Source organism: Vipera berus (genome assembly GCF_964194415.1).
Source record: "Vipera berus genome assembly, chromosome: 4".
NCBI lineage: Eukaryota > Metazoa > Chordata > Lepidosauria > Squamata > Viperidae > Vipera > Vipera berus.
In genome coordinates, this window is record NC_138206.1 from 33,403,764 (window position 1) to 33,428,929 (window position 25,166).

The window sequence follows — 25,166 nt, forward strand, 5'->3', positions numbered from 1 at the left end:
CGCTTACTGGAAGTGTTTGGGCTAGATGGTAAACATAAGTATGCTGTCACCTTGGATACTGTGGGATTAGGCACTCACTCCTGGTGTCTGGTTTTAGTATTTGAGCAGATGATTTTTACAGAGACCACAAAACAACTCAAAGAAATATTGATACTCTATTCTGGTCTTGGCAATTTTACTGCTACATAGTAGGAGTGTAAGACTAAATGCAAATTTAGTCTATCATGGCAGAAAAGTATAACATTACTTTCAACAGCCTGTTATGGTTCTGATATGTTGGAACCATTCCACCTGAACAAATTGAGATTGCAGAAATGGATTGCAATTTATAACATTTGTAGTATGCCATACGTTTTTGTTTCTTTTAACTTTTTTTTAAAAAAAACTAGAATAGTTGGCTTCATTAAATAGGTATGTGTTGATTAAATTGCTCCCATATGCTTCTGAACAAAAACTTAAAATGACACTATTTAAATAGTTTATTTTTTTCTTTCATTAAAATATACAATACAATACGATACAATATGATACGATAATCTTTATTGTCATTGTCCCATACAGAACAATGAAATTGAAAAATCCACATCAACCCTACAAAACCCAACAAAAACAACAAAATACATATCAACATACCACCCACCCCACATATACACATTTAACCCCTAAAAACACTCTAACACTCTAAAAACTAAATACAGAAGTTCTCTCAGAAACTGCATTTTGCTGCATTCAAAGCCAAAACCGCTTTTCGATAAAAACTATTTCTCAAGCGGCTGGTCCTGGTCTTTATGACCCTATACCTCCTTCTAGAAGGCAGAAGCTGAAAGAGATCATTTCCGGGGTGCGTGCAATCCTGCACAATCTCCACAGCTTTCTTATAACACCTGGAGGCATAGATTTGATCTAAAGTAGGAAGAATACACCCAATTATTCTCTCCGCAGTCTTTACGACCCTGGACAGCATTGTTTTTTCCCTGACTGTACAACTCCCAAACCACACACACAGACCATAGGTTAACACGCTCTCTATGGTACAGTGGTAGAATGCCAACAACAGGTCCTTTGAGAGATTATGCTTCCTGAGAATTCTCAAGAAGTATAACCTCTGCTGTGCTCTCTTCATCACAACTTTGGTATTTGCTCCCCATGTCAGATCATCTCTTAACTCCATTCCCAGAAATCGAAACATATAACCCCAAAACTCATTTAGAAGCCTTTATTAAAGACTCTTTATTTTTTAAAAGTCAAATGCTACTAGAAGCATACATTATAAATCATTATATGTGCCTTAGCAAAGACATAACATTTCTCCAAACTTTTCATTTAAAAAACCCCCCACTATTTTACTTGTAGCTATCACTGCAGCCTTTACAGATGGTTATCATAAATATTTCTATAGTTTTATGAAGCTGATTAAAATAACTAACTTCTTAATTAGGCTTTTAGGTTTGTACAACTTTTGGGGGAAAAGTTTAGATAAGCGTATATTTAATATCACTTTACTAATGTAGTGGATTTCATTTGATATCACACAGTTATAATAAGATAAATATTTGTTGAGTTCCAGCTTTTGTATACTTCCTTACCACAAAGGATCCTCAGAAAAAATGACTCTAACATTTTTATGAACAAAAAAAGAAATTAAAGGAAATGACAATATCACAACATGGAATTACTTTTGGAAAATGCAGAAAATAACATTAAAATGCAACACTCAATTCAAAGGCTAGAATCAGCAATCCATATAATTCATTTAGCTCCAATTGCCCATTGATTAATTCAAATATATCACAACATCATAGCAGATTTATTATTGAAAAGTACAGTACTTAAAAAGCTACTTAACATTAGATGATACCAAGCTAATTTCATTTATTTACTCCTTCTGAACATTCAGCTAAATCAAGACTAATTCTAGCTGGCTTGATATTCAATTGCTAAGGGTATAAAACAAATCTGAATATTAGCACCTCTTTGATTCAATTTCTATATAAATGGTATGGCAGATAAGTTGTGTTTCGTTTTATGCAAAACTGATGAACAGGTCAAGAAGCCACATTATGGACAGAGCATGACAAACAAACATTCTGCAGGTAGCAAAGGAATGAGACAAGGATTTATTTATTCAGTCTATATGTTGAATATATTTGTACCATGGAAATCTGGATTGGAAAAAGATGAGCATGTTTTCTTTTCAACTGAAGGAAGAAACTTCAGTAACCTGCCCTATCTTGATGACATTTTTCTGATAGCAAAAATGCAAAGAGTCTGCATGCGCCAGTAATAAAAATCTAGGAGCATGGTGAAAAAAAGGGACTAAGATTAATAATAATAATAATAATAATAATAATTTTATTTATATACTGCCCTTCTCCCGAAGGACTCAGGGCGGTGAACAGGGCAAGCATAAAAAATACAGAAATACAAAAGTTAAAAAGGATTAAATATATGCCCAACTAAAAACAGTAAATACAAATATTAAAATAATAGTAAAAGACCCCACCCATCCCCCATCAGGCCAGGCCGGCTTGTTCAAATAAGAATGTCTTTAGATCGCGACGGAAGGAGCGAAGGTCAGGCACCATCCGGAGCTCAACCGGTAACCGATTCCATAGCTCCGGGGTGCCCACAGAGAAGGACCTCCCCCTGGGGGCCACCAATCGACATTCACTGATCGGTGGCACCCTGAGGAGGCCCACTCTGTGGGAACGGACAGGGCGGAGGGAAGTTGATGCCGGCAGCAGGTGTTCCCTAAGGTATTCCGGACCCATGCCATGTAGGGCCTTAAACACCATTACCAGTACCTTGAATCTCACCCGGAAGACAACTGGCAACCAATGCAGCTCACGGAGCAGAGGTGTAACATGGGAGTATTGGGAGACTCCCAACACAACTCTCGCGGCTGCATTCTGTACCAGTTGGAGCCTCCGAGTGGTCCTCAAGGGCAGCCCCATGTAGAGAGCGTTGCAGTAGTCTAGATGAGAGGTCATGAGCGCATGAGTGACCGTACATAAGTCATCCCGGTCTAGATAGGGCCGCAACTGGCGCACCAGGCGAACCTGGGCGAAGGCCCCCCTAAGTACAAAGACAAAAATAATGACAGCCGAAACAATAACCAGCCTTAAAATGAAAAAAAAAATTGAAGTGTTAGATAGTTTCTGCCCTTTAGCCTCAATCATCAATTGTAAAGGAATAAGCAGCCAAGAAATACACTGCAGACAAGCACTTGGTACTGTAGCCATTTAAAAATATTCAAATGTCTGGATGATCAGTAGTGAAGTGTATAGGCTCAGTTACAATGGCAAGAGATGAAATATTGGAAGACTCAAAGGACCTGGATAAGGACAGATCATTATGAAGAAAAATCTGTTTGATTGCTAAGAATAGATGCTGACCTAAAGGTACATACATAGTCAATCAATCAGATCCACTTATAAATCTGATTTGCCATAAACTGCCCCAAAAGTTTGCCTTGTTCTATCAACAGCAAAGTTATTAAGCAAGTACTATACTTTTAACAGAGTGAGCGCCTGTTACTTGTCCCAGCTTCTGCCAACCTAGCAGTTTGAAAGTACGTAAAAATGCAAGTAGAAAAAATGCACATCCTTTTTCCATCATATAGCATCTTATCTTCACTATAACTGAAACTATGTCCAACTGATATTGTCTTAAACTCCATATCTCTTACCTTTGCTATGAGGCTTTGATACTCTTCAGATTGACTAAAATTGGTGCCCATTTCAAATATATTCATAGTTCCTGCCTCACATTCATTTAGCCACTTTTGGTATTCTTCTTGTCCTGGGAGTCTGTCCAAGAAAATTTTGAAGGCTTCCCAAATAGCTTCTTGGCAGACTTAAAAAAAAAAAGAAAGAAAAATCTGTTACTGTAAAAGTACCAATATCACTATTATGTAACAAATATCTTGTTGTATAATTAGGTGAGAGAGAGAGAGAGAGAGAGAGAGAGAGAGAGAGAGAGAGAGAGAGAGAGAGAGAGAGAGAGAGAGAGAGAGAGAGAGAGAGAGAGAGAGAGAGAGAGATGCACAAACACGCTGCTAGATACTGTTGTTGCTACTGCACAAGCACAATCCTGATGGATTAGAATTTAAAAAGAGATACTATATTCAACTGAATGTTAGAATGCAGAAAATTTCTAGACATCCACTAGAGACCGTGAAATAGCTGTTACTGTTCATATGGTAGAGGACTATCTGGTCTGCAAAAATCTGGATGGTATCGCACGGAAGTGAACAGAGTTGCTTTACTTAAGAATGAAAAAAAAGCACAGCTCTTTGTGACTATAGAGTTTCTGAGAGTGTACATCAGAAGAAGTGCAGAGACAAATTGGTATGTTAATATTATATGAAAAGCTATCAAGATTAAAAGTTAAACAATGACAGAAGAATGTTGAAAGTAGATACAATTTTCTAAAGAAAAGGCTAAAAGAATAGTAAGAAAAGAGAAATGGGAAATAAAAAATTGATAATTATTTTCAATTATTTCAATTTATTCTTAATATAAATGTGGCTTAAATTGCACTAGATTTATTGAGTGTATATATTTATAGTTAACTGTTCTATTAGTGTCTTCGTGGATGTATTACAAGGTAGAATTACACTGCCAGAATGTCATACAATTCTGAACCAACTTCAGCAAAAATGAAAAATGAGTTTCATAATTTCCTGAGAGAAAGAGGTTTAAAGTTAAGATGAAGAAAACAAAATTTCAACATTAGTGCATGTAGACAACGATCTTGTTCAGATAAATCACACAGAAGTGATGCCAAGAGAAGTTTTCTTCAACTAAAATTGAATGCAGAGATAAAAGACCTGGTTAGAACATTATTTTCTTCAATCTTCAATCAGCTGTAGAACATGGTTCATTGTCTATTGTTTTTGTTATATTTTGTCTGAAATAAATTTCAAGAAATCATCTAAGGCTTTGTGGTATAGACCTTTTAAACATTCCACTTAGAAAAACCTCATTTTTTGTATAATTACATACACCACTTTTCCTCCCTCTTTCCAAATGATAGAATAGCTTTAAAACAAATGTATTAAATAAGTTTAAAATATGGAAAATTATATTTCAGCCTACATCAAGTAGGCAGTTTTTTTCTGTAAAAAATTGTTTGAGCTCATGTACAAATGTACTGTATCTGAACAGAATGAATAGTAAGATAAATCTGGTCTATACTAGTAATCAGAATTCCTAAACAATCAATCACCATGAATTTTTCAAATGCTAATACTTGAAACTTCTTGTGTAATTCTCCAGAATATTGGGTAATTGGGTTGTTTATTTTTTGTTTGTTTGTTTCAAATGACCACCCATCTCATATAGATGATTCCTAAGAAAGAATAAAAAGTCAATGAATAATTACAAACATAAATAATCTAAAAATAAAAACTGAGAAACTCACAATGTTATATAAAGGGCTTATCCATTACAGCCTTCTGCAACCTATTATCTTCCAGATTTACATTTCACAATTTACACTGTTCCTACTTTTTAAAAGCTTAGATGATCAAATTGGCAAGGGCTGAGTTATTGGCTTGTATCACTGACACTTGACAATAACATTTAGTATGATTTCAGTCCTGTAAGGGTAGCCTCTATCATTATTTGTTTGTTTGTTAAATTTATGTGCCGCCTTTCTTGCTATGGGGGATACTCTAGGGGGCCTACAACAAGAAAATTAAAATTTATTTGTGTCTTAGGAGGATTCAGTGTGAGAACAGTTCTTCCTCACAACAGGTCTTCCTCACAAAAAGCTTTAGTCTTTTCAGGAAGTGCCAGTAACATTGCTATTAAATGCCTTTTCATCATTACACATGGTAAGATGCTTTAGTCTATTACTTGTCATTCTCCAGAAAGGGATTTGCTGGGGATCAGTGCCTGACTAGTCCTGCTTAGTTACTTGGGGGTTGGAGAGCTTGCTCGGTCATTTATGTAAATGAGCAGTTCTTCAGTTTAATCCAATTATAATCCCATTTGTGTTTCTAAAACATTGAACCATGTATAGTATCTTGGCTCAGGCAAACTAAACATTTAAAAATTAACTCCCAAGTGTCCAACAGTTTGTCACTGTTAATGAGTTAAAGCCTCAAAGAAGCCTCTTTCTCCTAAAATTTTACACCACTAGCAGTATTATTATTAAGGAGCACTTTTAATCAGTATAAGTCAATCTTATTCTAGATATCAATTCATTCTCTTGTTGGTAGGTAGCCTAGGAGGAGAGAAAGAAAAATGTCATGTCAGTTCACAGCTTCTTTGGCCATCTGGGCTAAATGCAGATCACATCAAATAAATAACAAATAGGGACCGTAGAAAAATGAAATATTTGAATAGATTTAATTATATAGTAAACTGCTGTTTGGAGTTGAAGAAAGAAATGAAGAGATGACAAAGAAAGAAAGAAAGAAAGAAAGAAAGAAAGAAAGAAAGAAAGAAAGAAAGAAAGAAAGAAAGAAAGAAAGAAAGAAAGAAAGAAAGAAAGAAAGAAAGAAAGAAGAAGGAAGGAAGGAAGGAAGGAAGGAAGGAAGGAAGGAAGGAAGGAAGGAAGGAAGGAAGGAAGGAAGGAAGGAAGGAGACATGAGCATGTGAGAATGTATGTTGCAGAAATGGCAGGTTACTCAAATGAAACAGAAGAGATGAAACATAAACTGAAGACAGAGAAGGACATTTAATGGCAAGATATTTTATTGGTAAATGGTAGATTGGCAGGATGCAGGAGATATTTGTTTAGTTTTCTGTGCTGTTAATTTGTGTAAGCTCTTTAACATCAGATGTGATGTTAAAATATTACCTAACTTCAACCAATATCTACAGCACTACATCTACCACTTCAATCCTTTGCAGGAATGGACCATGTTCTGGTTTCTAATTTATTTTAAGACAGCATTTAAATGTCTTAAATATAGCCCCCACAAATCCCTTTTATTTAAGCTTGCCATTCTTAAAGATAGCACTAAAGATAGCAGGTACAATTAATTGATTATAGTTGTGAAGAAACTTAGAGAGAAGCAGTGAACTCTATGTAGAATTAAGAACATTTAGTGAAAAAGGGCTGTACAGGTTCTTAGGAATCTAACCAATCTGTTTGGATGTTGAGACATGGAAACTATGGTCAAATTATATAAATTATAGAGGCAAAATGTATAATGGCAATAGACATAAATGGAAGAGAAGGAATGAAGCACTTTCTCCTTTATCTCAGGATCACAATTTAAAAGATTATACTTAGAAGTCTAGAGATACTACACTGTTCACTATAGGAAAATGTAATGCCTCAGATCTGATTCCAAAGAAGATGCTTTGAAGCTATCTCTCTACATCTTCTTATGGCAAGCATGCCTTTTTCTGATCCTGCTTGGCAATGCATAAACTCATGATCTCTGGAAAATTTCTGTCTTTGTGGAATTGAATTTAAGCACTACAAGCTTTATGTTAGAGGGACGCGATGGCTCAGTGGGTTAGGACGCTGAGTTTGTCAATCAGAAGGTTGGCAGTTTGGCGGGTCGAATCCCGAGTACCGCGTAACAGAGTGAGTGCCTGTTACTCGTCTGCCAACCTAGCAGTTCGAAAGCACGTAAAAATGCAAGTAGAAAAATAGGGACCACTACGGTGGGAAGGTAACAGTGTTCTGTGCACCTTTGGTGTCTAGTCATGCTGGCCACATGACCACGGAGACTTCCTTGGACAAGTGCTGGCTCTTCGGCTTTGAAACGAGGTGAGCACCGGCCCCTAGAGTTGGAAACAACTAGCACGCATGTGCAGGGGAACCTTTACCTTTACCTTTATGTTATTCTCATTTGTAATATCCACCTAGTCAAGTAAATGATACGTGTGTATATAAGTTTCCTCCAAACCCCTACACTGACTGAGCTGTCATATTTTTTCATATATCACATAATTTTTTAAGCCTGCCTGCACTGAGAGGCAACATAACTTTTCCAAACAAAATTTACATTGCCTTCTTCAATCTCCCATATGTTAGTGGCTATCCCTTGAGGTAACAGGAATAACTTAAATACTAGTGCTAATATAGTGAGAGGAGAATTTACTTTGCTAATATACAGTATAGTGGAAAAGTAGCATAATAATTAAAATACTGCATTAAGATGGGAAAATCTAGGTTCTGGAATCCATGCAGCTTTGAAGCTTTAAGCTAATTGCTATAATTTAGTTAGCATATCAGACCAGGCTGTAGGAGTATTATGCATATTGTCTTGAGCTATTGCAGGAAATTCATGATTTAAGGTAACAAACAAGTGAAACAAAGCAAAAATCCAAATAGACAGCTTTCCTTGATTGTCCTATTATTTGCTGTAATTGTTAATTTGGTTGCAGTTATCTTTGCTCAGCCTATATCCTTCATTGGTGCAACTTCCTGATGAGTAACAGGAAGACAAGGCAAATTAAAAAAATGGCAATAGACCCAACATCAGCCCAACGGAGTTGCTTTTCTGAGGGTTTCTAACATTCACATAAATATCAAGAAACAGCAGTTGCCTTGGACTGCTCACTTACCTCTACGTTTGAAATATTTAAGATGATTGGCAGTAGCCTGTTCTATAGACTCTTCTGGGCATACTTTAATTCCAGTAGGAAAGAAAATGGACCTCTTCGTTCGAAATAAATGCCTGCTGAACTTCCGTGATTCCTTGAAGTCAAGAAAAGGCTTAGAATCCAGAAATGGAGGATGATTTATATTTATTTGCCAGGTATCAGGTGAAAGATCCAAAGAAATATCCTTAGGTACTAGTTCCTCTAAATAGAGAACATCACAAAGAAATATTTTTAAGGAGGTACAGATATGCAATAATACTACACTATCTTATAAGTTTCATTAAGAAATATAATCTTTCAGATGTTTCCAGTCTAGTGTTCTTATACACATCTGGTAATATGGATGATAACTAAGCAGTGTAGGAGTTAAAATGTTGCACTGAGGCTAAGGAGATCAATATCCTAGTCCACCATTAGTCACCAAAGGCCACTAGGTGACTTTGGGCCAGTCATTCTCTTTCAGTCCAACCCAACTCATACCGTTGTTGATATAAAGAAAAATAAGGAAAGGAAGTCCTATGTACACTGCCTTCAGTTCTTGAACAAAAAGGCAAGATATGACTCTAACAAAAAAGAGTGTATCATAATAATTATAATACCTTTTCCACTAGATAATTATACATTCTTTGTTGTTATAGTATTGCAAATAATAACTCTTAAATATAAACCTTTTGTTATTAAAAACATCATCATGGGATTGGTAAGGAAAAAAATGTTTATTATATAGATTTGTGCCACAAAATAAGAAAAATAAACTTGTTTTACAATTGAAGAACAAGAAGAGCTAGCATTTCTGTTTCCATAGATCTCAAGAAACTCCTACATTCTTGTTAAAACATATTTCTGCCTAGGTGATGAGACTGATTTCTATATAGTCCGTATAATCCTTTATCATATACAGAGAATATATAGAGTATCTCATATGTGTTCTGCATATATCTTACAGAATTTTCCTACCAGATCAGAGGGCTTGCTGTTACTCATTTCTTAAACATTTTCTATTTGTAACAACCTAACTTGGACAAACAGCATAAAACTTTCATATATATATATATATATATATATATATATATATATATATATATATATATATATATATATATATATACATTACAAGAAGAGTTACAACATTTTATTCTTGCCCCTGGCTTGAGGACAAATATGAATAATATTAAGAGAGTAGTTATTTTCTGAGAAAAGCTACTACTGAGTCTACTCTGTAAATATAAAACAGACATATGCTTAGTATTTATTCTTATGATATACATATTTCAATAAAAGCAAGCCTTAGGTAATGCTTATTCTTATGTTAAGGATAGGGACATTATAGCCTACAATTAATTTTTCCTGTCAGTTTTAAGAATTGCAGATAATCATTGGATTCCAGTACAGAAAGACTTATTCTAGCACCATATAAGCTATTCCCTCTCATTCTAATTAAATGAATTTTCATTAACTACAAAGGATGAAATAACTGTTTAACTAGTAAAATGGCTTATAAATGAATATTAAAGCACTACACAGAGACACAAATTATTAGGTATATTTTCTTACCTGCAAATGTTGGAAAATCCCTTTTAGCCAAAACAAATATGCATATTCCTAAATATATTTTCCAAGGAAAGTCACACATATTTATCTTTTATTCTATTTTATATTTAAAGTGAAAAGGGAAATAATCAAATCCCTTTTCCACTGGACCAGCAATCCTGAACGTATTAAGCATCCAATAAGTCTGTCTTCCAGGAAAAGCACTGGTGTCGTATATTATTCCTTCTGATCATTAAAAAAAAAGAAATTACTATAGTTCCTTTAACAAAAGCCCAACAAAATATCTAAGATTATTTTCTCTAAAATAAATTATTTCATTTTTCATTTTGGGAGTTACAGAGGTGCTAATGGAGAAGCTTCTTGATATTAGTCATTACAGTGCAGACAGGTTTTTTTTTAAAAAAAATATTAAGCTGGTCAGCTGAGCCAGCTTTACTGGAGCTTATCATGCCCTTAACTGGCATTCCATACAAGTACAGTACCATTCACACTTAACAAAATACAATTTTAATCAACTTCTTGGGGGAAAAGTAGTATCTAAGCAATAACTTAAACATAAGTTGTAGACATATCTAAGAGATTTTCATCCTTGGGTGATTTTGCTGTAACTCTGGATGGTAACAACATATGCATGATTTAATTTATCACTATGATTCTCCAGGGAAATATTTAGGAAATAGACCAAGAAGAATGTTGTTGAATAATGTAGTTATTTATAATTTTAGTTTTTATAATGCTATTGCTAGCCCCTTTACAAAGGAAATGAACAAAAAACTATGGGCTTTTATATATACACAATGACATATACATGAAAATAATAATTTTAAAATTGACATACCTGAAAGACCAGTTCACATTGACCTTGATCCCAAAAAGCTAAATTTTCAGACCTAGTTAATATCTGGATATGAGTCAATAAGGTAATCCTAGGATTTCTGACTAGAACTGGGAACTGAAAAAATTTCCCGAAAGACGCCAATCCCTTCTGTATTCTTGCAAAGAAAAATACATGGAAGTGTTCATATAGTACATACAGTTGGTTCCAAAGCTTTACTCTTTACTTACCCAAAGATGTGTTTTGCATAACTGGAATAAAGTATCATAAATGATACATAACATGTGACTTGCATTTTCCTGCTTATTATGTTTTAATCTGGTTTTAATGGAGTTCTACTTATTTATTTATTTAGTGTGGTTCTTTTAATTAGGTGAGCTGCCCAAAGTCATGAATGTGAGATGGGCTGGTATACAATCAAATCAATCAATCAACATGGCCCAACGGTACTGGACAAGTAGTCGTTAAAGGCTAAATAGATCTAAATATCTACTACTGTATAACTTTATTCTGGGACACATTACATCGTCTGACAAGGCATCACCAAGGGCTGACCATTATACCATCATCTACAAGAAGCTGTCTCAATCTCTCTGGTAGACCTCACCAACAGGGGCTTTTGGTAGGCAAGCTTCTTGCATGGTCTTCTATATGGCTTTTTTGGTGGCCTCAAACACTGCTCCACTTACAGCTCCAGGACCTCTTTCTAGGTTTTACCTACTAAATTATTTCTGGCCTTCCAAGACAAGTCCATTGATAAACTTCTTCAAAGTATTCCTCAGATCTTTTCCATCAGAACACACTTAGGTCTCTTCCAGATCTTCTTGATACTGTATATATATCTGCTCTGATCCTTCTGGCTGGAGCTATTCAGCTCAGAGGAAAAAGCTTTTTCATGAGAAATATGTCCTTCCGCATTTTCAAATTGTAGGCACCACTCCCACAACTTTCATACCTACACAAACACATACACATATGGACATATCCATATCCATACCTATCTACCTATCTTTCTACAGCTACCTATATACATATACATATGTACACACACAGACACACCGTACATACCAATATTGTAAATTCCTACTTTTACCTGCATATCTCCATCAGTATAAACAGATGGAGTCATACAAATATGGTGGGGACAGAAAGGGCTTGAAGGCATTTTTCTTCTATCAAGGCACTCTTTCCTTCCACAATGAGCCATGAAAGTGGAGTTTATTACTGCCGTGTACTGAAAACCATTGGATATCAGACTAACAAAGAGCAGGCTGTTTTGTGCACAGAATTTGAGAGTACTGACCACAAAGCAGCTTAAACCACAGTTTGTGTAAGCTAATCATCAGCTTACAACCTTTAGAAAGCTGGAATGTTTGAGGAATACAAAAAATGCCAAACACAATTAAATCAAGATGTTCAAGACTATTTGGACAGCTACTGCCAGTGAGTGTAGATAACAGAACTATATAAATCTTTGAAATGGCCTAGTTGCTCCCCTTCGCCCTGATTCAGTCCCATAAAAAGTGAAGAGATGGCAAAATCAGGTTCTACAGTCAATTATATATACTTCTGCCTAGATCCATTAACATGAAAATGTGTGTTGAAGTAGTTTAATTATCATGGGCACAATGCAACCCCCACCACAAGTGAAAGAGGTTTTTTTTCCTCTCCTGGTTGACACACAAAGAAATTGGATGGAATAAAAAGGCTGTGAGCTCTCCATCTATGTCATTTGTGCATTGTGCAAACAATCTATGACTTAAAAAAACATAATTCAAAATTACTTTAAAAAAGCAATTGATTGATTTAGGTCTACTTGTCTTTGATGAGATGAATTAGATTTATCTCAGTGTGTTTTACACCGTGGAGGTGGCAAGCTTTACTTTGTAAAGCAAAATAATAATAATAATAATTTTCTTTAATGAAGCACTGTATTGCCTTAAAACATTAGGGAAAGATTGGGGAATACTGCTCAAAGAGAGTGTACTTTCTTTGTCACGTGACTGTATCATTTTTCCTACACAGAGATAACTCATATGCAAAAGGAAAGTATATATCCTGGTAAACATTATATATATGTTGATAAGATTACAAACACAAAAAATATGCAATTAAAATATATAAGCTACAACTAGCCAAATAAATAGCATTTGTTTCTTCTCTGTGCAGTATTTATTTCATTTAAGAAAAAAATCATTTGAATTGACTATTTAAAATAATTGATTACAAGGATTCTAGCATCTGCCAAAGAAACGGCACTGATCTGTTGCAAACAATCGTTAAGCCAAAACTTATTTCAACAGAGTAATCGTGAGACTTTTATTAAAGAAAAAGAACTCATCAAAAACTGTAATAAAATAATAATTTATTCAATAGTAAAATTCCTTCTTTAACATTTAACAGCTCCCTTATTCTTTAGGGTTCTTTAGTCCAGTAAAAAATCTTCTATTAACAGCTTCAGTCTCAAATGTAAATACTTGAGGGAATCACAGATATTCAATTTTTCAATATGTATTTTCAAAACAATACAGTATCTCTTTTTACTAAGAAAAGTTTGTCTTATGTCACTTTTAAAACTATACCTGTAGTTTACTTGGTGGTAGAATTTAATGGGGCTTCCTCCTAACTGTTAGTATAGGATTTCAGTGAAACTGCCTATTAAACACATTTCTACTGACTCCAACCGAAAAATAAATAATTGAAACATTAATAAAATTCCCACCAGGGTGATACCTTGCCAGATGTAAGCTCCAGCTATACCCAGTACAGTGAAAACTTGTGTTAAGTGTCTTATCAAATACATAGTATTCATATACAATTTCTGAGCAACAGAAACAGATCAGGTTTTGAATCTGGGCTATGCAACCAAGTTAACATGGAAAACAAATGACACTTCTATTTTATAATAACTTTGAAGCATGCTTTTACATTGTGTTCCGGCATTTTAAAAATACAATGTAGAAAGTAATTGTTCATATGAATTAGAAAACCCAAAATATAGCCAAAATCCAATGGATCAATAACATATCTATTATATTCAAAAGCAGCTATATATATATTTTCACTGTCCTATTTACGTATTTAAGTGCTATTTTCAAAAATATTAAATATAACTTTTAAAATAAAGACTTTCTATCTTTTGAAATAAAATTATTTACATTTCTTACAATTAAAGTACTCTTCCATCTTTGCTGTTTGTAATTTTGTTTCTATTTTTCCCATTAAAACAAAATTAGGCAATGTAATAACATTTACTTTAAATTACATAATGATAAGTTATAAGCTTTCATTTTCTGTAAATACAGTTCAAATGTAACCCTTAAAATAAATACAGAAATGCATCTCTTTACAAAAGTAAAAGAACAAACAGTGTAGATTAGATTTCTCATACTTCTGGATCTATGCTTTTCATTTTTAAGACCCAGAAGAAAAATCTGCTAGCTTTTGCTGCCACTCTGCTGTTGAAAGTGTAGTTGCAAGATCAAGTCTCTAATCTGTTCTCGCTTTCTTCTCACTAGGTGAGGTGGGAACCATTGCTCCAAGTGTACCGGAAGCTCAAAGTTAACAATAGGATTCTGGTAATTTAAAGAAAAAAGATTCTATGTAAGTATTTTTTTAAAAAAAATATTGTTTATCTTGCTAGAAATATTCTTTGTACTAGTGTTAATAAAATAAATATATAATTCACATAACATCCTATCAATGAGTTGGATCCAAAAAACATAAGCACAAGTTTAATAAATATGTATTATATTCAGGCTAGAAATCAGGAAACAGGCACAAAGCCAGCTGGTAACTGTGGGGCAGTCATTTCCCCTCAACTCTAGGAAGGAAATAATGACAAACCACATCTGAAAACGTACCAAGAAAATTGCAGGAGTCGAAAGGCACTGAAATAACTAACTAATGAACTAACTAACTAACTAAAGCTAGCTAAATAAATAAATACTGGATCAGCATTGGAAGATCAGAGGATCATATAATATGTTGTATCAATATTGATAAACCCCAGAGCATTTACTACCCCAACTTGGGCATTCTCAATATGTGTGGGAATCATTTCCCCAAATTTCCCACCCAGTCTAGTTGTTATTGGGAGTTCTAGGAACTGAAATCCACACAAACGGATGGGGGCGTGACTGAGGAAGGCTGATGTAGAATATTTCTAGTCATCAGTCAGGGCACTGGAAACAATCTCAGGGTTTATCCAGAAAAAACAAAGGGGCAAATACAAAGTGCATTAAAATTTTGTTGTACCTGAAAAAAAGTTTCCACATACTGCAATAAGTATATTCCACAATCACTGTTATTATTTTGTTTGGGGACTCTTGGACAAAAATCTACCATTGTTGATTTGCTGAACTCACGACACGTTTTGCGTTTAGCTTCCCATTCTGCTTCTAGATATCTGAAATTGAAAAAGAGAAGTATATTAAGATGAGTTCAAACTATGTTACCTGCTTTCCAAAGCGATAACTTGAAAAATTAATTGCTGTTTATTTAAGTCTCAATAACCTACCATTGATTTACATGGTTTGAATTCATATCCACTCTCTGTGGATATATGAAAACTAATAATCACTATTAAAGTGACTATTGTACACTTGGTATAGTATTATGTGAAGAGAAAGTTTTCTACACTTCTCCCCTCAAATATTTCAGCTACTTTTGAATTGATTTGTGTACAGCATAGATGTATACAGTAAGGCCTCTGACAGAGAAAACTGGTGTGTATGAAAAAGATAAAGTATATTTCTAGCAAGATGAGAAGTAACTGGGGTTCAGCTGAATCCCAATTTTTTATCTTTGTCAAGCTAAGTCCAAGAATGATGTGGAACAATTCAAACGCAGTTCAGTTCTTTATTTGCTTACACGTAGCAAAAGAATCTTGGCAGACTTAAACCCTTACTACTTCCAGTTTACAAATATACCCTGGGAAATTCTATAGAGTGCATAGATGTACTATTCTAATTTACTGCTCTAGATAAATGTACATATATTTTTTGTTTAAAAAATTGTCTCATGTCTTGAACTTCTTAGATTCTATGCTTTACATACCTCAAAAATGAATAGCATGTTAGATATGCATTCATATATGTGTGGATACAACTACCGTATTTTTCGGACCATAAGACGCACCTGACCATAGGACGCACCCAGTTTTTAAAGCAGGAAAACAAGAAAAATATTCTGAACCAAATAGTACCGGTATACTAAAGTATTTAGGGTTAGGGTTAGAGAAAAAGGATCCTATTGTATTATGGTTGTTGCTGTTATTTTTTTTAAAAAAAAATAAAGCACGGAAGGAAGAGGAGTGGGCTTCACAAAAAGGGACTAGAAATGCCAGGGGCAGACACACACACACACAAAAGGGGAGGGGGCGACAGACAGTCCGGGTCTGTCCAGCCTTTTATTCTCCTGCTGCAAAAACTCCCAACAATACCTTTGTCCAAAACGCCTCTTGCCTCTTTCGAAAGCAATTGGGGAGGCGGGGAGGCGCTGCAGGCTCAAGGGGGGGAAACGGGTGGCAGGGCTCCGCTTGCACGGCCAGGAAGGTTGTGTTTTTTTTTTCAAGACAAAATGGAATTTCCCCTTCAGTGCAGCAGAAAGCCCATCGGCTATCCTGTCAGCATGTGGAGCCAGGGAAATCCTTCATGAAAGAAGCTCACGTGAGCAATCCCTGCAAGCATTCCTCAGATAATTCATCCGCCTACGCAGATCTCTACAGAGCTTGCCTTTCTCTTGCTTCCTTGCTTGGCAGAGCACAGAGCCAGTGATTAAAATCCAGGGACTTCCGAGACGATCTGCATTAAAGCCACCTGCGGGAGTGGGGGGGGTCTGATTGGTGCGATGCCTGCCTCCCCCCCCTCCTTCCCTCCCCACCGCTGCGGTCGCCCCCTTTTTCCTTGGAATGGGCAGCAATTTGGAAAACTCAACAGTGGCCACAAGATTGGAAAAGATCAGTTTACATTCCAATTCCAAAGAAAGGCAGTGCCAAAGAATGTTCAAACTATCTCACCATTGCACTCATTTCTCATGCTAGTAAAGTTATGCTTAAAATCCTACAAGCTAGACTTCAGCAGTATGTGGATCGAAAACTACCAGAAGTACAGGCAGGATTTCGAAGAGGCAGAGGAACTAGAGATCAAATTGCCAACATATGCTGAATGATGGAGAAAGCTAGGGAGTTCCAGAAAAACATCTACTTCTGCTTCATTGACTATGCTAAAGCCTTTGATTGTGTGGATCATAACAAACTGTGGAAAGTTCTTAAAGTGATGGGTGTATTTGTCTCTTGAGAAACCTATATGTGGGCCAAGAAGCCACAGTGAGAACTGGACACGGAACTACTGATTGGTTCAAAATTGGGAAAGGAGTCCGGCATGGCTGTATACTGTCACCCTGCCTATTTAACTTATATGCAAAGCACATCATGAGAAAGGCAGGGCTAGATGAATCAAAAGTTGGAATTAAGATTGCTGGAAGAAATATCAACAACCTAAGATATGCAGATGATACCACTCTAATGGCAGAAAGTGAAGAAGAACTAAAGAGCCTCTTGTTGCAGGTGAAGAAGGAGAGTGCAAAACTTGGGTTGAAACTTAACATTAAGAAAACCAAGATCATGGCATCTGGCCCTCTCAATTCCTGGCAAATAGATGGGGAAGAAATGGAGGTAGTGACAGATTTTATTTTCCTGGGCTCCAAGATCACTGCAGATGGGGACTGTAGTCAAGAAATTAAAAGACGCTTGCTCCTCAGGAAGAAAGCCATGGCAAATCTAGACAGCACACTAAAAAGCAGAGACATGGTGACTTCCGGTGGCTGCCCGCGGCTCAGCTGAGTGATTTTCGCCTGAAACAGCGCCGATCAGCTGTTCGGGCGAATTTGAAGCCCCCTCCTCGGGAGAAGAGGAGGGGGTGAGGCCCCAGGTAGGGGTCGAGTTCTCCGGGGCCGCCTGAGCTTGCAGCTTGGGCGGCCGAAGGATCGAACTCCCCTGTAGCCTGGGTCGCTCCCAGCTGGCCAGCGCCTCTGCTCCTGACTTCATGGAGCAGAGCCAGGCGTCTGCGACCACCCCTGCCTGAAGGAAGGACTATGGAATAAAAAGAGCAGGCAGAGCGGTACAAGAGGAAAAGGTGAAGAGGATTATTTTATTCTACTCTCGAGCTTGATGGACTTTTTAAACTTTAAGTGAAAGTGCGTCACAATTGAAAGTTAAAGATGGCGGCTAAACCTCCCCCTAAAACTCTTCGGAGTGCTGGAACTTCTCCGGTGCAACAATCATCATTGCAGGCATTGCATCCTCCTGATGTATTGACATTGAAGGACTTACAAGATGCTCTTGAAAAACATACCCAGGTAATTTTGGAATCAATTTTGGAATCAATGGGTGATAAATTTGCACAGATGGAGGAGAAATTGAAGAAGTTGGAGGAGAGAATGGAGGAGAGGATGGAACAGAAGCTCAGGGTGATGAAGGTAGACATTTTGTCTTCTGTGTATAAAGTGGCTGAATGTGTGGAAGATTTGGATGAAAAAGTGGAAGATTTGACTCAAAAGAATGCCATATTAGAAGCAAAAGTATTGGAGAATGAAGATTTAAGAGGCAAAATGGATAGAGAATTGAGTCTTGCTCAATATTTCCAGATGCAGTTTGCCATTAGAATCAGAGGTTTAAAGGAGAATATTAAGGAAGATCTAAAGCAGCTGGTTTCTGAGGCCCTCGAAGTGGTATTGAATCAGCCAGCATCTGAAATAAAAGGAGGCATGGATAAAGTGTTTCGTGTGAACTCATGGATTGCTAGACAGAGAAAGTTGCCTAGAGATGTGGTGGTTTATTTTGCAAAAAGGGAAATTAGAGATGAAGTTATACGAGCTGCCTATAATACTAAAGTTGTGATTGCTGGTCAAGAAGTTCTGGTTTTAAAAGAAATTCCTCCAAAGATTTTAAGGAGAAGGAAGGATTTTACATTTCTTGTGCAAGAGCTTAAGCAACGAGATATAAGGTTCAGATGGGAGATCCCAGATGGGTTGACGGTGATGCATGAAGGTAAAAGGTACCGTCTGGTTACTGTGATGCAAGCATGTGATTTTTATAATAATCTTTTAAAAGCAACCCCATTAACACTTCTGGAAGCTGCAAAGAGATCTGGAGAAGGAGAACATCAAGAGGCTGAAGATGGACAGATAGAGGAGAATGGTGCTGGAGGAGATCAAGTTATAACACTTTTGGATGATCCCAGAGAACAGAGGGTGACGCGTGCTGCTTTAAAACGATCAAAAAAGATAAAAGAACAAGATCAGCAGAAGTCTATGGAACTTTCACAACGTACTTACAGCCAAGTAGTGGGAGGTGGGAAAAGATTTGGGTGAGGAATGTAAATTTTATACAAGTTTGAAATCTAAGAGAGAATTTTTACAAAATGTTTTACAGATGGTATTTAGATTTTAAAAAGTTAAGCATGTATCTGAATTATTAGCCTAAATGTTGGAGGTGCGCTGATGAAGACGTAATATATTTTCATATTTTCATATATGATGGACTTGTAAAAAGGTTAAGGCTTTTTGGATAAAAGTCTGATGGAATATACTAAGTTGATGTTGAATTTAATTACGGCAGCAAGACTTTTGATAGGTTAATACTGGAAAGAGGAACTGCCGACCATAGAAGAGTGGACTTTAAAGGTTTCCGACCTGGTTGAAATGGCGAGGATTTCGGCCTATTTGAAAGATTACTTGCAGGAACGCTATATTATGGAAGGAAGAAAATGGCTTGAGTTTATTCAGAATAAGTATAGAGTTAAGAAGTTTTATATGTGAATAAGTCTTCTTTCTTTGTTTTTTTTTCTATATTAGTTTTTTTATATATATATTTAATATTATTAAGGTATGTTTTATCCTATATAAGCTAGAGAGTGATAGATTTTAGAGTTTATGGTTGTTAGTATATGGTTGTTTACGATTGTTTTTTTTTATATATATATACCTTGTATTTAGCTCTGGGAAGTCGGGGGGGGAGGGGGGGAGGGGGGAGAGGAAGGGGGGGAGGGAGAAGGGTGGGGGAGGGGGGATTTTTTAAGGGAAAAATTGTATGTTAAAACTTTTTAATAAAAAAAAAAAAAGCAGAGACATCACCCTGTCAACAAAAGTGCGTATAGTCAAGGCTATGGTCTTCCCAGTTGCAATGTATGGCAGTGAAAGTTGGACCATAAAAAAGGCTGAGCGCCAAAGAATTGAGGCCTTTGAACTATGGTGCTGGAGAAGACTCCTGCGAGTCCCTTGGACTGCAAGGCGATCAAACCGGTCAGTCCTAGAGGAGATCAATGCTGACTGCTCTTTAGAAGGCCAGATCCTGAAGCTAAAACTCAAATATTTTGGCCACTTAATGAGAAGGAAAGACTCACTGGAGAAGAGCCTAATGCTGGGAAAGATCGAGGGCAATAGAAGAAGGGGACGACAGAGAATGAGGTGGCTGGATGGAGTCACTGAAGCAGTAGGCGTGAGCTTAAATGGACTCCAGAAGATGGTAGAGGACAGGAAGGCCTGGAGGGTCGCGATGGGTCGGACACGACTTCGCAGCTAACAACAGATTTAGCAAAATAAATACATAGGATGTGAGGGAAATCTGGCAGTGGCATTGATAACCTAACTCAAATAAATTTATTGAAATTTTAAACTGTATAGAAACCAAAGAATTCTGATATTTAAGTCTGATATATGTATCTTCTGATTCATATATTATGAAATGTAAAAACAGAATCGAAATGCAGTGATACTTACTGTCTCAGGACCTGAACAGTATTTTTTACTGAACTTGCCTTCAGAGAATCTAAGATAAGGATACATGGCCTGAATAAAGAAAAAAAAAGGTTCCATTACACGGAGCATCTGTCTTGATTTTGAGTATTTCAGAGTAAAATTCAATGAAATAACTTTGTATTTAACTTATGACTGTGGAGACAGGATAATAGCTAAATTATACATAAAAGTATGGTTTATTCTAGTAGTAGTTAAACTACCAGGATAATAACTTAACTAGGAAACTGAATTCTAGTCCTTCCTAAGGCATGAATGCCGGCCGGGTGACTGTGGGCCAACAATCTCTCTCAGTCCGACTCACCTTACAAGATTATTAGTGTGAGAAAAACAGGAGAAGACAGCAGTATTAGGTATATTCACTGACTTGCAAACGTGCAGAATGTATGTGTATATGTATGTATGTATGTTCATGTGGGTATATGTGTATATACATATATATTTAAAGAATGAAAATAAACAAATGCACTTGCCTACCTTTTACAAATTTTCTTGATTTTTAAAGTGTCTGAGAATTTCTGAAAGACATTCACAGTATTACCATTAAAAGCAAACCAGAAAAGACAAACCATCTTATAAACAGTTAAATAAACCTGAATTTATACAACTAATTTTGGTCATTAATTTGGAACAGTACAGCAACTTGGCCAAATTCTTAAGTCTAAATTTAAAAGTCAGTTAATGATACATAATTGATATTCTAAGATTTTCATTTTATAACTTATTTATAAACCTTGGCTAACAAGAAAGTAGCTCCTGCCTCAGGATGTGTAACCTTTTATTCAACATAACAGGATTCTCATATCATGGCAAGCAAGACTGCCACCAATCTTGGATGATGCATATTTGTTGTAGATTTTGTCATTCAATTCAAAATTATTCTACCAATATATTCAACTTCTTATTACTCACCCAGGATTGGCAAATATGCAACTTTTTATGACTCTGTGATATACTGTTTTAATAGCAAGAAATTCCTTTCTGCTTTAATGTAACTTTTTTTAAAAAAAAAAAGTTGTTACACTCCAAGTCAAAAACAAATTTTTAGTTATGTTACAAAACTATTATGAAAAGACTAGAATGTATCATTTTCTTTCTTCCCTTTAATTGTGTCTGATACTTGAGGCTCCCTAGAAAAGTCCCTTGGCAAGGTTTTTCAGAAATGGTTTGTCGTTGACTGCTTCCTAGGACTAAGACAAAATGATTGGCCTAAAGCTGCCCTGCGGGCTTTGTGCCTAAGGTGGGACTGTAACTTGTGGTCAATTTATTTTTAGCCTGATGCTTTAAACACTACACCAAACTGGCTTTGCAGAATGTATTATGTGTTATTGTATGAAATTGTATTTATCATAATTCCTATGTGTATTTTGCAGAATCTTTCATATGTATTCAAACATATCACATTTTTTCATTAGTTCATAATCACAGTTTGACAGGAGTAAGATTGATTAAGGTCAAATATATAGAAAGACCTTCTGTGGAACATACTCTCTCCCTTTTTGATGGAATACAGGTAGACCTTGGATTATGAAGACAATTTGGACCAGAATTGCTGCCACTAAGGGACGCGGTTGTAAAGATCAATGTATGTGACCTCATTGCTTAATGACAAGAACTCCAGCAGTCCCAGTTGCCATCATAACACCAAGACAAATGGGTTGTTAAGTGGAAAGCAGTGGGAATCCCAGGTAAAGATTGTGAAGGCACAAGAGAAATTCTGGGAGAATTTGGGAAGCCTGGTGCAGGCCATGAGCACAAGAAGATCAAAGTATCAATGGTGCAATGTGATGTGAGCATAGGAAGGGGATGGAGTAAATGGCATGGTGCAAGCACAGGAAAAGAAGGTAGATGGCACTGTGCAGTACAAACCAAGAATGCTGTGTGGTGGATGATGTGGTGGGGCAGAAGCACAAGAAAGTCAAAGGGACTTACCATACTGACTTGTGACCTTCCCCGCTGGCTTTCCCATTAATTTTGCTTAAGGGAAGTTGGCAGGGAATATTGCAAATGGTGATCATGTGATCATGGGATGCTGCCACCATCATTAATTGCAAGTCAGTTTCCAAGTGCCCAAATTGCAATCATGTGAACACAAGGGTGTTGTGATGGATGGAACTTTCGCAGATCAATTGTAAATACCACTTGTTTAGTATTGTCACAACTTCGAACAGTAGATTTTATTATTTATTTATTAAATTTGCATGCCACCCATCACCCTGATAAGGTGGCTCGACAGTAAACATTTTTTTTCATCTCTATAAAACACTATGAGTAACTGTTTTGGGACAAGTTAGGATATTAACATTTTGAAATTAGTTAATATCTTGGCATCTTCTAAATCAGTTTCTCATGCACAGAATGAAAACTATTTCCTGGTTTCATTACTAATTCCAAGGAGAAGAAGCATGCACATATAGAAACAACCTTCCAATTGCAAAACCTTATAATGCAATCAAAATACTTACTTTTGAAACTTTGGAACTAAATTCTGAAGCTATGGTGCCTGGTTGAATATCTAAGATAAAACAAAATAGGTTTAAAGAAAAATAATATTGAGGATGGAAGATGGCTTTGTATTGAAAATGTATATTTATACATTTTTTTAATTTTATCTATAGTCTGTCTTTTCAATATGGTTCAACTACACATACACACACACACACACACACGCTTTCAGCATTTGTCATAATGAATAGCACTTCAATTAGAGACTGAGACAGGCACATTTATAAGGGTATAGGCTGGCTGAGCGTAAAGTTACAGTATCATATTAATAGTTCAATGATGGCAACCCAAGATCCCAGGGTGGCATTACCTTCTAATTTTTCTTCTTTTCCACCAACAGAAAATTGGAAATAAATTATATAAAAATGTGACATAAGGTCCAGGGTTACCCAAAAGTTTGCCTGTATTTACTCTGGATGCCCCTACAGATAGGACAGAATTATTGGCTATGGGGGTCCACTGGCACCCATGAGGTAGGGATATATAACCCATGAAATCCTGGAAATCACCATTAATTTTTGAAATAGGATAATCCAGGACTTTCAAAATAGATTTACCTGAAATGTTATCTGCTCCATGAAAATGTCTCAACTGAAAAGGCAAAGCGTGGATTTGTGATTTGTAGTTTAGGAAGCAGCTTATGTATGTTGAGACACTGACTAATACTGGGACAACTTCGGCTTGTATGCATGGGTCAACCGTGCATGAGTATGGAGCTAGACTATCAGCATGAAATGTAAAACAAAATGACGAGGTAATTTTTGTGTAACTCATGGTTTAAAAAACCAACAGGAGGTATGAAATTTTTGCTTGCCACTAGATCATCCTTAATAAGATGCTTGGATTATCTTAATGAGACAGCAAACATGCACTAAAACTTATAGCCAGTTAAGCAGGCTGCAGAGGGAAAAGCACACCAGAAAAATATGAAAGAACAATATTCATTCATTGATCTCCAAGTGCTTTACATATAGGTCTTTTTTAAAAAAAAAATCCAGTACATATTCTTAAATCATTACCTTCATGATGTAAGTTGCTCTTTATATCTTGTTCTTCAGTATGATACCAGATATCATTAAGAACCAAAACACTTTCTTTTCTAATAGTTCCACTGTCACTTTCTGACTGATGTGGAAATTGTTGGAAATCAGATTGTGGCAAATGTTGACTTTCACAATCCTTATATGTAACTTTTTCTAACCAAGGGAAGCAAATTACTGCAATATACCAATGAGACCTGGACAAGAAAAGGAAGAGGAAAATCATATCGGCTTCCCTAAGAGGAATGAACAAAAAAATTTGGACTATGAATGCCTTTCTCTTTTATTCTTATTTCCACTAAGGCAAGGTATTTATTTGGTATAAAACAATTACTATGCCATTTTCTCTATTGATCTTCTTTTCTTTAGATAGCATCCAAATTGTAAGTTATGACTATAAGATTCATATAAATTTCTAATTTTATTTCTTGCATTCATTAAAGATGACTTCATGCCATTTTCAAGAACATCTAAACTCTACATATACCAAAGCAGTCACACTGAATATAAACTGACACAGATGTGGATATTATAGCAGAAAACATTCCTTGTGTTCCAAAGTATATAGCAAACTTACTCTTCATTTACAGGTACAAAAATATAATCTTTATTAAAAATGTTTATGTATCGAGTCCATCTTTTTACTCTTCGGTGTCTTCTTTGTGCTATTCTGTGTGAATATAAAATAATAATTAATGTTTCTCAGAATAACAATAAATATTAATTTTCCTATCTGGGAAAAAACATATAAATTACTTTATATTAGTCCTTATCTGACAATAGGCAAATTCACTTTTTGTGAATCAGCTGGCCAAGACTACAATTACTACAAGCACTACAATTATT

General features: G+C 35.9%; 2 protein-coding genes across 5 annotated transcripts in view; both read right to left on the bottom strand.

Moving 5' to 3' along the window:
• IMPG2 (interphotoreceptor matrix proteoglycan 2) overlaps nt 1–12,124 on the bottom strand; it is a gene marked incomplete at its 5' end in the record, with an annotated part of 43,452 nt that extends 31,328 nt beyond the window's left edge. The window contains 3 exons of the mRNA XM_081327732.1: nt 3,689–3,855; nt 8,535–8,774; nt 12,028–12,124. Of these exons, the coding sequence (XP_081183858.1) occupies nt 3,689–3,855; nt 8,535–8,774; nt 12,028–12,124 (504 nt within the window). The remainder of the gene's footprint in view (nt 1–3,688; nt 3,856–8,534; nt 8,775–12,027) is intronic.
• A 1,180-nt stretch (nt 12,125–13,304) lies between these two features.
• The window catches only part of SENP7 (SUMO specific peptidase 7), a 42,057-nt gene continuing 30,195 nt past the window's right edge, over nt 13,305–25,166 (bottom strand). For all 4 annotated transcript variants that reach the window (XM_081327501.1, XM_081327500.1, XM_081327498.1 and 1 more), the window contains 7 exons: nt 24,898–24,990; nt 24,300–24,517; nt 23,241–23,290; nt 21,253–21,293; nt 20,740–20,808; nt 15,217–15,367; nt 13,305–14,534 (listed from right to left, as the gene is read on the bottom strand). In XM_081327501.1, coding sequence (XP_081183627.1) covers nt 14,397–14,534; nt 15,217–15,367; nt 20,740–20,808; nt 21,253–21,293; nt 23,241–23,290; nt 24,300–24,517; nt 24,898–24,990 — 760 coding nt within the window. In that variant the 3' untranslated portion in view covers nt 13,305–14,396. The remainder of the gene's footprint in view (nt 14,535–15,216; nt 15,368–20,739; nt 20,809–21,252; nt 21,294–23,240; nt 23,291–24,299; nt 24,518–24,897; nt 24,991–25,166) is intronic.